Source organism: Pinus tabuliformis, chromosome 2_2, assembly GCF_031772625.1.
Source record: "Pinus tabuliformis cultivar Carrire ecotype Pingquan chromosome 2_2, CPIR1, whole genome shotgun sequence".
Classification (NCBI taxonomy): domain Eukaryota; kingdom Viridiplantae; phylum Streptophyta; class Pinopsida; order Pinales; family Pinaceae; genus Pinus; species Pinus tabuliformis.
In genome coordinates, this window is record NC_142300.1 from 978,543,554 (window position 1) to 978,559,598 (window position 16,045).

General features: G+C 37.7%; 1 protein-coding gene across 3 annotated transcripts in view; it reads right to left on the minus strand.

The window, feature by feature from the left end:
• Positions 1–603: 603 nt before the first annotated feature.
• Positions 604–16,045, minus strand: part of LOC149196531 (uncharacterized) — a 44,619-nt gene continuing 29,177 nt past the window's right edge. For 2 of the 3 annotated variants that reach the window (XM_089405575.1, XM_089405576.1), the window contains 5 exons: positions 13,504–13,706; positions 13,309–13,388; positions 2,274–4,676; positions 1,953–2,157; positions 604–1,799 (listed from right to left, as the gene is read on the minus strand). In XM_089405575.1, the coding sequence (XP_089261701.1) occupies positions 976–1,799; positions 1,953–2,157; positions 2,274–4,676; positions 13,309–13,388; positions 13,504–13,645 (3,654 nt within the window). In that variant the 5' untranslated portion in view covers positions 13,646–13,706 and the 3' untranslated portion in view covers positions 604–975. The remainder of the gene's footprint in view (positions 1,800–1,952; positions 2,158–2,273; positions 4,677–13,308; positions 13,389–13,503; positions 13,707–16,045) is intronic. The other variant, XM_089405577.1, reaches the window with a different exon arrangement.

Below are 16,045 nucleotides of genomic sequence, written 5' to 3' on the forward strand. Positions count from 1 at the left end.
TGTGATTATAAACCATTTAAAAATTCGCCATTTAAAGACCATTTGCATGACCAATTGTTCTAACGGTTAAGCTTAGCCGAAGGAGAGACCCTCCTAGCTTGGGGATAGAGTCCCACACCTATGCTCAAAATTTGGCAACATGCCCGAACCTACAAAGGAATTGCTTGTGATTATAAAGCATTTAAAGATAATCGCCATTCAAGGACAGTTGCCTGACCATTGGTCCACATAAGTATCAACCAATTGTTCTAATAATTAAGCTTAGCCAATGGAGTGACCCACCTAGCTTGAGGATAAAGTCTCACACCTATCTTGTGAGTATGCTCAAAATTCGGCATGTGCAAAAGACATCCTTTAACTTGCTAGTAGGTCCCACCAAGTAAGCGCTTTAATTGTTGATAGGTTTGTCTATGTAATTGGATGTGTACTCTTACCTATGAAAAACAATTTTTAGGTAAAAAATGGGAGTAAACACTGTTGTTTCAATCTAATAAGCATGGATAGAAATTAACATGGCCAAAGGATAAGTTATTTGTGCATTAAAAACAATAATCATGTTTTCAGTTTCTATCTGTTTGATGGAAGTATAAAAGAGGAGAGAAATCCTTCAAATCGCCGTCTCCTTATATTTCATTACGCACACTATACACACAACAGTACTACTGAGACTTCAACAAGCCAATGCCTGTAAGGGAAGGCTTGCACTCTTTATGACATACAGAAGTAAACTAATGAGCTTTTATTATTTCCTACATTTAGTTTTGGGGATTTGGAACATGCCCTAACACGCATGGACACCTAAGTGTGGAGCTATGTTTGAACCCAAAGTCAGACAACAATATCAACTTCACACACTAAAATGAGGCATATGTTACAACGACCCAGTGCAGAGGCCTCCACAAATGAACACTATGATTACAACATAAAATGCAAACAAATACTACGTTACAAGTTGTAGATATGAGATGCTCGTTCTCAACAGACCATATCACAAACCACCTCTTCAATCAACTCATTGAAGATTAAACTATCAACTTCAATGCCCACCGTTTCAATATCATCCTGTATTTCCAGCCATGCCGATTCTCTATTGAGATCCTTTGCTACAAGGTTCTCAAATGTACACTGAAATTCTGATTGTGGGTAAAGATAATAGGAAATTTTTCTCCATGTTTCTTCCAGCAGCTGCTTACCAACAGGCATGTGACAAAGGTTCTTTTTTGATTGTCTCACCCACGGACGGGCATTAATGAATGGACCTAGTATTTCCAACAACACTTCATTTATGCAGCAGAAAAGGAGACCTTTTTCTGATTTTCTCCCATGAACTTCACTTTCATGGATGGAACCTAAGTGGCTTAGTTCAGTATCAAGTTCCTTTGTTTGAAATTGCATGTCATCGCTGTAACACTCTTCTATTTTCTCATATAGAGAGGGGTCCAATGGATGAGTTGACGAGTACCATTGTGCAAAAATCATGTCAGCATTCCCAATGAAACCACTAGCCACGAGTACCTTTGTGAGGTACAGCAGATCATCATGTCTCTCTTTTGGACATGAAATATCATTTAATAGCACAGATTCTATATCTACATTATTATTTACAGATACTGGAAATCTTAACAAAGGTGAACCTTTAGTCTCAGATTGTAAGTTGCACTGCTTTTCATCATCAATGTTAGTTTTTTCGGTATCAAGGTCCTCCAACTCTAATCTCTCCCGCAATAAAACACCTTTAGATGCATGACTTGGTTTTCCAGAGCCATGAAACTTGAGAAGGTCAAGGCATAAACGTAATTCTACAAAATAAACATGCAAATCAGAAATATTGTGTCAATTGAAAAAACATTATTGCCCATATTGAAAAAATTGCAGATGAAAAATTGATCTAAAGTAACTGGACCCTAAATCTTAACCCCTGATTATGAAAAGCAGCATCCTCAGCCACCCACCTTGCAGATTTGAACTTATTTCTTTGAAACCCCTGTGGCTAGGAGTTTCTTCTTTGACAGGGAAATCCAGATCTGATACTGGAATTGGACATCCACCTTTTTCTTTGGATTCTTCTGAGTCACAAGATTCATTTAATTTATATACAGGCACTTCATCTGTTGCACAACAAGATGGAACACCCAACAGCTCTCCAGGTAAAATTTCCTGGAATACATATACCAGTCAGATCATTCAAGAAAATAAGCCAGTCAGTTCAAATGGAAATCATAAAATGCATAGACAATTTGTAGAGTCAAACAGAACAATGGAATGCAACTTACATCTGTCATGCAGTCAACACCAATACCAGACAATGTTTCATTCTCTACTGTTGCAGGGACCAAAATTGATGCTTCAAGAACACATTCTTCAGATCCTTTCTCATCTACAGGTGAGACTCTGTGTATGTTGCATGTGCTCTGCAATTGTTCTGTTGCCATGTCTGGAACATCTCCTGATTGTGGACAAGTTTTCTGCAGTGATACAACCGGGAGATTATCGAGATTATCTAATCTCTCCTTGAGCATTCCTGATTCAAAAGGAACTTTGGGCAGTAAATCACATCCCTTATCCAAGTGAATTTCAAGATAATTGTTTGACTGCAAGGTACACAGAGAATCCATTTTCTTGCTGCTTGACCTCCGCTTTCTCAGCAGAAATCTACCTTTCAAATTTGAAACTTTAGCTTTAAACCTAGATCTTTTGCTCCTATATTTGATTGATTCCACAGGTAGGGTGTCGCCTCGTCTGTCACGGTCAATTTCATTTTCAGTGGCCCTGTTAACACACAAAGCATTGCTATTCTTCCCAACACTACCCCTCTCAAAACTTGTGGCAGATACTGGAAAAGACTGGGATCTCAGCAGGCTACTGGGTGAAATATCTCTGTTATTATCCACATTTTTGTTGTCTAAAGAGCCATTCCACTCTGCATGCATGTCTCGTCTACTAGGTCTTTTAATCTTGCTACCTGGTTCATGCATATCACAAAAGAATTCATAACATTCCTCATCACCCATATTAGCTCTATTATTTTGTTGGTAGCTTTTTGACCGGGACACTTGTTTATTTTCATCAGGAAAAGCAAGGAGTTTCCCCAAGGTATTTTCAATTTGTCTGATGTGCTGCTTCTCTTCATGCCCTTGAGTAGCTCTCGACCTTTCTGAAACTGTCTTCCCAACTGCTTTTTTTCCATATTCAGGTGAATCAGAAGGTTTGCAAGGGGAAGATGATAAGGATGAGCCTAACCTAGTTCTGTAATCCCATGAAGATTTGGTACCAGAGGTGGAAGATTCCAGGGAAGTATTAATTCTCACATCTGGAGAAGTATGTGTCAACCTGTTTAGTGAATTGTTTGCCATATCTCTGGTCACACTTTCCTTGACTTGCCTTGCAATCTGTCGGGAGATTTGCCTTGGATGCTTAGGAACATCACGAATTTGATCCAAGATGAATTCTTCATTAATCCTTGACTCATCTTTTCTCTTCTCCGCAAAACCCATTTTAAGCCTGTTACTCACTTCCTGAAGAAAATCTTGAGTGCTATCCCTAGCCCCTTCTGGATCCCTGAATCCAGTTTGAGATCGTGGGGAGCAGCTTGGTGATGGACTGGGCCTAAAATTTTGACACCTTCCTGGAGCAGGCTTTAAGACAACTATTCTTGTTAGTAAGGAGCAAATGTTATTTTTACCATCTGAACTTAACACAGGACAATTGTTCTTTTGTCCCCACACAGAACAGTTTTGCATTGACTTCTCCGGCGGCAAGACTCTTACTTGCTCAACTTCACTTTCTATCAAAAACTTTTTCCCCTTCTGCCTCTGAAGGCGTTTTTCATTTTTCTTCTCTCCTTTGGAATGCTTTCGACTGTTATCTTTTTCCTTCAATGCCCCATGAATTTTCATTGGATTTGATGACTTCATTTTTGGTAATTGTTTTTCTCGTATTTCTGAAGTAGATCGTATATCTTGAGGATGCTTTTCAAGCAATGAATTCGGTTCCTGAAGAAATTTCAGGAACAGTTCTTTGTTTGATTGCAAAACTTCTAATGCATTGAGAAATTCTTTGGAACTTTGAAGCTCCTCATCAGTTGCAAGATGCTGAGAATTAATAACACTCTCATGTACAAGGGCCATTTTTGCCTCATTCAGTTTTTCACACACAAGCATTTGTTTTTCAGCTAACTGCATTTTGAGTTCATCTGGCTGGACAGACTTTGAATGATCCTGAATCTTTGAAGCTTGCCAAGCTGCGAACTGTTTCTTAAACTCTTGCAGCTGCTTTTCTTGAGGATGATCCCGAAATGGAAGAGATCCATAAAAGTTTCTCTGATCAGTATGATCTATGGGCTGCTCATAAGGCTTAGGCAAAGAATATTCTTTTACAGGCTTACTGGCTGGAACTTTTAAATGCTTTTGAAAGAAATGGGCATCATGGGGTGACTTAGGCCATTGTTTCTGATTCCCAGAGTTGTTCTTTTGGGGATGAATCTCTGCTGCTTTTATATGTTGCACTGCAACTGACTCCACTGGCATGGCATCCAGTCCCATCAGACGTGCTATAACACTAGGTGTACGTCGTTTTGATCCCTTTTCCTTCAACATTTCCTGGGCTATCAGTGTCTTCATGGGCATGCCACTCACTTTCTTCCTTGTAGTGGGGACCTTATTCATTTCATATGCATACTGAGAAATCCAAACAAGACAAAGTTAGCAACAATTAAATCCTATTTTCTGCTAATGAATGGTATTGGCCATTATTCCAGTGCTCATTTTTAATAGATAGAGCTCAGAAGATGTAAAGTGCTGGGTGTGGGATAAAACTACTGCAGAAATAAAATGGTTATCATTCCACAATTTATCATAAAAAATTTCATGAGTATTTGTGTGCTATATCACCCTTTCACTTTGTATATATTCAATTAAGGCTGTAGTAACTTGTATCTGAACTTATATTATTAAAGTAATTACAGAATTTCAGAAAAAAATAGCATGTATTACTTTCAATATGTTTGCAGGCCATAACTGTAAATCGCCCAACCACAAACACTGGTGCATAAATTGATATTCTAACAAAAACAAGTAATTCATCATCCCTGACTTTAGCAAACTCCAAGCAAGGAAAAGAAACAGCAAAGTAAAACAGATGAATAGACAATGTTTATATAAATATATGAACTGAAACATAACAGAGATATAAGTTCATATCCCTTGTGACTGACTTCATCACCTTTAACAAGAGAGACTATATTCTAGGTGCGATTGAAATAATGCTTCATCATCTTAAGGCATAGACAAAGCCTCATACTGGGCACTGCCAACAGGATCCTGCTTGGACACTGGTCCTTTGTTATGTTTGCAAGTGAAATGAAGACAGCATCTGATTGAGAGCACTAGTTGTCTTCTTAGGATAGACCACTTTCACCAAATTCAGCCCTAACAAGATAAATGTGTATTCACCTCCAACCTTTTGTTCTAGGAAATCAAATATAGATCCCTTCAAACCTAAGACACCGGAAACACAGGTCTAACCTCCCTGAAACGCTGTTCGGCGTTTCGAATCTGGAAACTGGTAAGAAACTCCTAAAAAAAGACATGGATCCGTATTTGTAGTGTTTCAGAATTTCAGAAATGGTGGGTTAGAATCCGAAAACATTTTTTGGGCGGTTTTTGTAAAAATCATCTGTTTCCTCTAATTTTAATACATTTCAGAATTTACGGAAACGGATCCAGCCAAAACAAAAACGCATTTTGATTTTTCAAAACAGATCCGCCAAAAATAAAAACGTTTCACGATTCTGGTCATCGGGAACGGTTTTCCAATTTTATTTTCGTTGTGTGTTTTTTATGAGGTGGCGAACTATTAGGTTAACCGATTGGCGATAACCTTTACCAAGCTAGCGTCTTTTTATCATTTTCTTGGAGCCCGCGAACGACTGTGTAGTGTGAGTGTGGAGCCCTCAACGCACGAGCCCTACTATGAGACTTGAGTCACAAGTGTGGAGCCCTCAACCCTCAGCCCTACCGTGAGACTTGAGTCACGAGTGTGGAGCCCTCAGCGCGCGAGCAACTGTTAGTGTGGCCTTGGATCCCTTAGCCCGCAAGCGACTGTAAGTGTGGACTTGGAGCCCTCAAACCGCGAGCCGACTATGCCACTGTGGGAGCCCTAGCCAAACTCGAGAGTCGAGCCTAATAGTGTAAGTAGGTCATGGTATCGTCATAAGCTTGCAAAGGTTCTCAAGAAAGAATTCAATTCATTCTTTTTCCTTGTAGGTTAGAAAGGCTAGACATGACTCCTAAAACTACGCAGATGCTTTCTAAATTTTGATTGTTGGATATATGCTAAGGTGACACAATTCTTGTAGAAAGTGCATGTGGGAATTTGTCACTAGCATCTTGCTTAGCTTTTATAATCCATTCGTTACATTAGTCATGAGATAGACTAGAATGTATATTCCTTTCATGAACCTAGTTTGTATAGGGACTGATATTATCTTAAAGAACTTATTTTCTTTGTCCCCGCGCTGGTGTATTTATTATGTTTTCAAAGAAAGTTGAAACATTGTCGAGAGTGATATTCTTCTGTTTATCGATTACCTCTTGATCTTCTTGCTGGGTGATGGCTTTGGTGTTATGTTATTAAGAGTGCGGCTAAGTATTTAGTTTCCTAAAGACTTCCTCGTAGATTTATAAAGAGTCAGATATGTTGTAGTTGTAATTGCTCTAAAGTGTTGGCATGGAAATTCCATCTACCCTTGTTGTCTTCTTGACATCTTTATTCATCAGAGCCTCATGATGATGTTGTGGTGAAACATGATACAGATGAACTAGTTGTGGCAATACATGGAAATACCTATAATAATGGATGATTAAGTTCAACTATTCAAGGCTCATTTTGGCATGGCGATAAGTATAAGTCCATAGAAACAAATTGCTAGTTGTTATTGTCAAGTAATGTGTCTTTCACCTTCCTATAGTCATTTTGAATGCTAAACCCTATTGGACAACATTTTTCACGCCATCTTGATTCTTAACTATTTTACGCTATTTTATGTACAACTTCATGCTAGCTCTCTTCCTCTGTTGAGTAGTAAAATGTATGTGCTCACTGCTACATGCTCCAAAAACAATACATCCCTCCTCTGTATGAGGAACACTGCAAGCTCTACAGAAGGAAATAGAAGTAAGAGCATTAAAATTTAATAGTAGTTTTGAAACGAACTGAAGGCTTGTAACTTGTTTTGAAATACATATTTGTCAATTTCATTCTGCAGTTTCATTTACATCATCATCATGGTAACTTCAATTTCATCCATTCGTGAAGCAGAGTAAGTAGAAAATGAAATTGAATCTACCCCTAAAGTTGATCCCAAGTCACCAATTTGCAAATATGTAACTATTGTTGGGAAGATCCAAGGAGGGGGATCATTGGCATGGGTTTGCAGTGAGTGTCAAAAGGAATATAAGGGATCATACACATGGGTTAAAGCACATTTACTTGGGTTTAAAGGCAATGGGATTTGAATATGCAATGGCCCACCTAAAGAGAATGGGACAGATGGAAATGGTTTAAGCAAGACAAAACTTGCAAAATATCAGAAAGAACAAGACAAGGCAAATGCTAAAGCAAATGAGGCAAATCCTGCCTCTCAATTAAAACACCCAACAAGGTTGGTAGCATCTTCATCAAAGCCTCCACTTCATTCTCATGGAATTGTTAGTTCAAATCGATCTAATTTGGGACTGCTTGAAAGGAGTTTTAATAGTGATGCTCGAGAGATGAAAAATGCAGCTATAGGTCAATGCATTTATGCAAATGGCCTTCCCTTTAACCTTGTGCGATCTCCTTACTGGCCAAAGATGATAAAAGAAGTGAATGAAGCTCCAAAAGGGTTCAAGAGCTCTGGATATGAGAAGGTCCACACCACAATGTTGAGTGCTGAAAAAGTTAGATTTGAAGGCTAAATTAAGCCCCATTCGTAATTCATGGCGCATTTTAGGGGTGTCTATCATTTATGATGGATGAAAAGATCAAAGGAATAAGCCTTTGATCAATGTGATTGCTCAGCGCCCAAAGGGGGCAATTTTTTTGAAGGCAGTGGATTGTGAGGGGTAGATGAACAATTCTCAATTCATTGCTGACATCTTGATTGAAGCAATTGAATTGGTGGGGTCATAAATGTTGTTCAGGTAATAAATGACAATGCAACAATGTGTAGAGCAGCAGACCTAATTATTGAAGGAAAAAATCAACACATATTTTGGACCCCTTGTGTTATACATTCATTGAACCTCATGTTGAGCAAGATGGGGAAGCAAATTGAGTGGATTCGAGTTATTTTTGAAGAGGAAAAAGAAATTCAAATCTTCATCACAAACCACCACATGTCCCAGGGCATCTATAGGGAATTTGCGAAGTTGGAGCTCCTTAAGGTACCTAAACTTTAAATTTTATTTCATAAATTCTAATTTCTATGACTCTAAATTCAAATATGTAAATTGGATTCTCAAATCATAAATGTCATGATTCATGAATCATGATAGTTATTCAATCAAATTATGATTTTTAATTTATTGAAACATTGGCAATTTGACATCTGCAGGTTGCCAAGACTCGTTTTGCTTCTCACATCATAGTCTTAGCAAGGCTTATGCAGGTGAAAAATGCATTACAATCAAGGGTATGCATTTCTCTTTGAAATCAATGGAGGAAATCCCAATCTAATAGAGCACAAGCAATGAAAAGGTTCGTTGTTGATGATGAACGGTGGAATAGCGTGGAGTGCCTCTTGGCATTTACTAAGCCAATTATGGATTTGTTCTGTATGTTTGACACATATATGCCTAATTTGGGAGAGGTCTATGAGGGCATTGATTCCATGATAGAGAAGATAAGGGTGGTTATAAAAGCCAAGGAGAAGGACCCAAATGAATTCTTTTATAGAGAAGTAAAATATATATTGACCAAAAGGAGGAACAAGATGACCACCCCATTGCGCCTTTTGGCCTATGCAGTGAATCCAAAATATTATGCTACAAAGTTGCTAAGTGATCCAAAAATAACAGAACCAAGCAAAGACCCAGAAGTCTCACAAGGATTTTGTTAAAATTGGCAACTAGGGCCAAACTCCATGTGGGCCATCTTATTTATGGAAGCTGATATTTTTCTTGGATTCCTCTCATCGAGAGGTATAGGATTGATCTAAAGATCATCCGATTCCAATAAGTATTTATGGAGATATGAATTTATTTGTGTTATGGGACAATTCGTCAAAGTCGGCCAACAACCAAATAACCCCCTCATGTGCTCAACGTTTTAGTATAAAAGGAGATGACTTGAGAGTCATTTCACACACACTTCACTCTTGATTTCTCTCTACTTGCTTTGGGTTTTAGTGGAAAAGAAATCTAGGAGAAGCCCTAGACACAACTGTCCTAAAAGAAGCCCTAGACGCAGTCCTAAGGAAGCCCTAGCTGCAGTCTTAGAATACCCTAGACGCAGTCATCTAAAAGAGGTGTGTTCACACTAGGGTAGGCCACATTTCATAAGGGAAATTTTGGCCCAGATTTGAGGATAGTTAGGAACTGTTGTGTGCCCTAACCAGTCCCAGAAATTACAGAGTAATGTGACAAATAACAGCGTTTGTATGGTGTGTTGGCAGCAAAGGAAGATGGGACAACAAGGTCACATGGTGCTGCAAAGGAAGATGGGACAACAAGGTCAAATTGTGCAGCAAAGGAAGACGGGATGACAAGGTCACATGGTGTTGCGAACACAAATGGGACAGAAAGCAATCATAGGAGCAACAGTCACTAATAGTGGGACAACAATGCTAGGAATATGACAACAAGGTGACCCATGAAATTTGAATGCATGATAGTACAACAAGATGCATGGGTAGCATGAGAGCAATGATGGCATGGTACAACAATGACAACATGATAGTAGCAATGTTACAATGACAGCATGATAGTAGCAATGTTACAATGATGGCATGGCACAACAATGTAACAATGGGTCAGTAGCAAAGGCTTGCTAACAATGAAACAACAGTATTGTAAGCATGGTGGAGTAAGCACATGGTGGCAAGCATGGTGCAACAAGCACATGGGACAGTATGGCAAGCATGGTGCAGCAAGCACATGTGATAGTATGGCAAACATGGTGCAGCAATGGCACATGATGGTACATGACATAGTACAGCGATGGGTACAGTCATGATTGATGAAGCATGATGAGATGCAACATAGTGATGATGGGTGCAACATGGTGCAACACAGTGAGGTGCAGCATGATGATGAGGAGCAACACAATGATAGGTGCAACATGGTGATGGAGTAACATGGGAGAATCAGTTGAAGCAGCATGTCTTTAACTGAGTTCAGCTACCTCATGTATCTACTTAGAGATGATCTATGCTTTTATTTAGATAAGTCAAAGTGTTGACTTCTGTTGTAAATGTACTATCTCTCTCTCTCTGTGCTGAACTATTGAATAACATATAAAAAGAATTGATCAAGGGTATCCCCACATTGGGGTTTTTCCTTGGCTAGCGCCACATCTTGTGTCCTCTTGTCTTGGCTTGTCTTCTACGATCTATGTTTATGTTCTGTCTGCAATTTACTTTTAAAGCTGATGCGATTGCTAATCTGGAAAAGATATTGAGCTAACTATAAAAATTGAAATAAATTTCTCTAAGCATAGAATATACCTAAAATTAACAGATTTAAAAAGGATTTTAGAAAGTTTTTTGTAGATCCTAAAATTGGGCTTCGGATTTGTGCATAGTTTTCTCATTTTGTGGGATCAGAGGGTTGGAGTTCTGATATTGATTGTATGCGGGATAAGAGGGCAATGAGTCCAATTCATTAGTGGAACTACTATGGTGGGGAATTTCCACATATCCAAAAATTGGCCATCAGGATCTTGTCACAGATTGCTAGTTCCTCTTCAACAAAAAGGAATTGGAGTACATATGGCTTCATCCATTCAGTGAAGCGAACAGATTGGGCTCTAAGAAGGCTGAGAAACTAGGGTATGTTCATTCAAACCTTCACCTTCTGTCACACAAGAGAGATGAATACAAATTTGGGGCTGCCAAATTATGGGATGTGGAACCAGAGTTGCCTAACTTGGATCTGACATTGAATTCTAGGTCTCATATGACTTTGTTTGACGCGGAGTCACCAATAGGTGCATCTTCAAGTGGACATGGCAGCAATGCTCCCACTTATGGAGAGGATGTAGAACTGGAACTTCTTAGTGACGGGAATGAAGACATATTTGATGATATGTAAATGTAATTTATGATGGTGTTTGAACTTTTAAACTTTTGAACAACCATATGAATTATGAATAATGATAGTAGACTGCCAGTCATACTTCATTTTGTACTTTGTACTATGTAGTGTGCATTATTAATTTTGGCAATGATGTTGTAACTTGTCATGTTGATGATTGAAATTCGAAACAGAAACTTGATGATATGTTGAATCATGAATGTCTTAATAATCATTAATGATGATGACAATGTTTATGCTAAATTGATGATGATGATAGATGATAATTGATTATGTATTTTAGATATAGAATCTAGATTCTAAAAGATGAATGGCAATATGAAATTCTTAATTTGTTATATATATATATATGCACTGTTTCCTGCCGTATTGTATCCAGATTTTTTCAAAATTTGTCGTATCTGTTTCAAACCCTGTATCTATATCCATTTCAATATATGTTGAATCATGAATGTCTTAATAATCATTAATGATGATGACAATGTTTATGCTAAATTGATGATGATGATAGATGATAATTGATTATGTATTTTAGATATAAAATCTAGATTCTAAAAGATGAATGGCAATATGAAATTCTTATTTTGTTATATATATATATATATATGTACTGTTTCCTGCTGTATCGTATCCAGATTTTTTGAAAATTTGTCGTATCTTTTTCAAACCCTGTATCTGTATCCGTTTCAATGCATCTTAGCTTCAAACCATCAAAGTATAATGTTCAACTGTCAAATTCTCAATCTTCCTTATCCATGACAATAAGGTTAACAAATAGTCTTCCTGTTATTTTTCCATAATTTGAACACCTCTGACAGTCTATGCATATGTACAAGAAATTTGTAGCTTTGTTGGTTGCTTAAATTCCATCATAATAGTTTATCAAACCAGAAGGAATTGACACATTCATATCCTTCACACAGAATATTAAAATCACAAAATATATGTTGTGGGTCATTTCAAACCTTAAAGTGACCATCTCTATGCCATAAAATGGTGCAGTTTTGGAGATCTCAAGGAACCAGCAACTTAAATGAGGTTGACGCTGGAATTTACATCATCGTTAATTGAGTTGTTCTCTCTACTAGAAGTAACATCATATATCTAAGAAGGGCTTGCTGCTGATATTCTCACCAAATAAAGTATCACATTGCAAATATAGAGAAACAGAAGCCCAAAAAATGTTCGGAGACAGCATCTATGGCTTAGCTCCAGCAACAGCAATGCAGAGAGGGTTTTTGAGCAACCAACTTATCACTATGACTGCATATTTGCTGATACTCTATCTCCATGTATGGAGGCTTTAATCTGCTTCTTATTACATGTTGGAAAGCATAAATCCATGCCCCATTCATGATTGGTGGTAGAAATGTTAGCTGATAGCTAGGTAAAACTTTCCTGCAAGGCATTTCGAAGGGAAAGCCAGCAAGGAATGAAGGGAAAAAGAATTCAGGAAAATAAAAAAACAATAGAAAAAACATCATTTACCAGCATAAAAGAAAATATGATCCAGAAAATTCAGAGTTTACAGATACATAATTGACAGAATTTCATCATGTAAGTAGTATATATTATATATCATAGGAAGAGCAGAGAGGTATAGCATTGTATATCTGACACATAACGCTAGTATATTATATGATATTCTAGAAGAGTATGATGGGTGGGATTGTGCTCTGCAATGCATGTTTTTTTATACAAATACTAATATTTATATTATGTGGTACGCTGGTCAGGATTGCAATCCATATAATATAATATATATAGTACATATAAAATGTATGTGTTTCCATGAATCCTTGATTTCAAATTTAGAATGTCAAGAATTCTAATACTCGTGATCATTTTAGGTTGGATTGTAATTGGTGTACATGTTTCCTTCTTTATATTGTGACTATTGTATGAATAGACAGAAGAAAGTTTCTACTTCTTTGCTATACTAATTTTCTCGATTACATTATGCGAATGCAAAAGAAAAGAGAGGCACAGGAGAGGGGGGTTCAAATAAGAGGCTTACAGGTATGTCTTCATTTTTGACCTCACTGCTCGGAGGTGTTTCCAAGGACACATCCAAGCTATTTCTCGGGGCTTCCAGGCCTGCAAGAAGATTCATAAAAAAATAATAATCATAGGACAATCTTCATAGATACTGAACATATTTAAATGAAAGAAGAAGATGGCAAGTGTCTCCATGGCCCCATAACAGTAGTACCATTTCCGTGTCTCTTTTCTGTGAGTAACCTCCTCCCATTATGAGCCTGGTTAAAATCAAACAGGTTCAATAAGCCTCCCATACAGCCTGGAAAATCTTTATTTGAATGTGTTGGTTGCTTTGGATTGAAATATTTTGTCATGACTTGCAAGAAAAATTAGTGAAGAGCCATCACTTATTACGACAAAGCTGGAGAACATTTCCTGCAACAAATTAATATACTAAAATTGAGTACACAGAATACTGCAGTATATTCTAGAAGCATACATATGCATCACAGAAGAGTTTTAACCCACTCAAGCTTGTTTTTCGAAATGCATGAACCATCACTTATTAAGTCAAAGCTTGAGAACATTTCCCACAACAAATCAATATATAAAAGTACACAGAATCCTACAGTGTACTCTAGAAGCATACATATGCATTAATGATTAGAGAAGATTTTTAATTCTCTCAAGCTTGTTTTGTTTTTGGTGAAAAGCATCATATATTACTTCATGGAACAAAGAAAGTTACAACAATCTAACAACATGATTACAAGGAAACACCCATGTAAAAGAACATGTGACCAGCAGGAAGGGATTCAACATCTTTATGGAGAAAAATGATTTTGGCTTTAACAAGCAAACCCAGTTCCTGATTAAAATGCCACAATTCCCCTAAGCTAAGAAGGGATTGTTCAAAATGAAAAATAACCTTGCATTAGTATTTCCACATAAAGCCCACAGCAGAAAGCCACATTGTGTGCCATAAAGGATTTGCAGTTGTCCCAAATCATCCAAATATCCCCAAGGAGAGGACCTTGCCAAGAAAGCAGGGCAGTATAAAGGCAGCTGAATATGGCCTGAAACCATACTCAAAAAGTTTTGGAAGATGTGCATCTCCAAAGGACATGTGCTACCATTTCATCCCTACCACAAAAGTGCATATGCAACATTTCTAACACTGACTTTTTGGAAAACTGGTTTTGGCAGACAAGCCTTGGTGTAGCATAAGCCATCCCAATACTTTTTGCTTGAAAGGAGATTGAGAATTCCATAACCAGTGCGCTTCAAGATCCCTCAGCTCACACCATTTTTTCCCCAAGTGCGAAACACTAAAGCGTTCAGAGGTGTGTCTTGCAGGATCATGAAGGTATTTTGACACATGTCTGTAAATGGGCTTCCACTATTCCATCTCCAATGCCTCCAGATAGAACATGGTTCATACAATTGCATTGTAAAAACATAGATTTCAAGCATCATCTTACAAATATCCTCATAAACATATTTTTCTTAATAGCTTAACTTTTGAGCTCAATTGACATCACACCAAGAATAACGCTATTGGTGCATTAAATTTTGAGCTCGATTAACATCACACCAAGAATACCACTACTGGTGCATCAAATTTTGAGCTCGATTAACATCACACCAAGAACACCACTACTGGGGAATTGTTCCACAAATCCTTCCAGTAGAAAATGCCTTTCTTGGGTAACTTTTTACCAATAAGCATAGTTGAGAGGCCAAGCCAACCTCTTGGAGACTGAAGCATCCAAATAGGTCTTTAGGCTAGCTACCATGCATCTTGTCGCCCATCAAATTGCCATGTGTAATGTTAGATACTATTCACCATGCATCCCAGGACCCACACCCTTTTGAGTAGTAGATATGATCCGAAAAGTATAAAGTCCTTAGCATTACCTATCACATATTATAAAAGCAGTCTTTATGACCCTAAATGTGATGAGCACACTTGCCTCACTGATGTAATAAGTTTCCATGGAGCATCCCTTTCCATTATTCATATGACCCATTCACCAGCAAGAGTATCTACTCTTTAGTCCCTTTTTAAAGTGCAAATATCCCAAGCAACTATCCTTCTCACTCTACCCTACTTACCCATAGAAAACTTTTGAGCATCTTCTTCAGCATTTTATACATTTCTCTTGAGGTACGAGGAAAGAGGAGTGATAAATGTGTCATGCTGCTAGAATTACATTCCTGTATTGAAATCATGACATAGAGGGGGGAACTTATTCCACAAACCAAGGGGTCTCAATGTCTCATACATCAAATTGACCTCTCGCTAGGCTGTGAACTTCAATTAAATTATCATTATTTTACCAACAATAACCACCTTTCCAGCATGCAAAATATCCAGATTACTCCCAGCTTGAATATGTTTTTTTTTCAAACCTTGTCATTATGCACTTCAACTGATCAGTAGTAGAGGGATACAAATTAAAAGGGAATTCCCAAATAACATATGACCTCCCCAACATTTATAATATTCCATTGATGATTCAACCAATTTTGGGGATCATCTTGGTCAATAAGAAAAAGCTATGTTTTCCCTCACTAACAAATGCTCCTGCAAATTCTGCAAATCTGTCCAAGCATAGTGATCTCCACAGATCAGTAAGTCAATTCATCATTCAACTTGAATCATCCACAAAGTGGACATTGAAGAGTTGGCATCCTCCAAGTAAAGAAATTCCCCTAATTTTACCTTTTCACTTTGGCTTCCTCCAACAATTAGCTCAAAGCATACGCAGTAA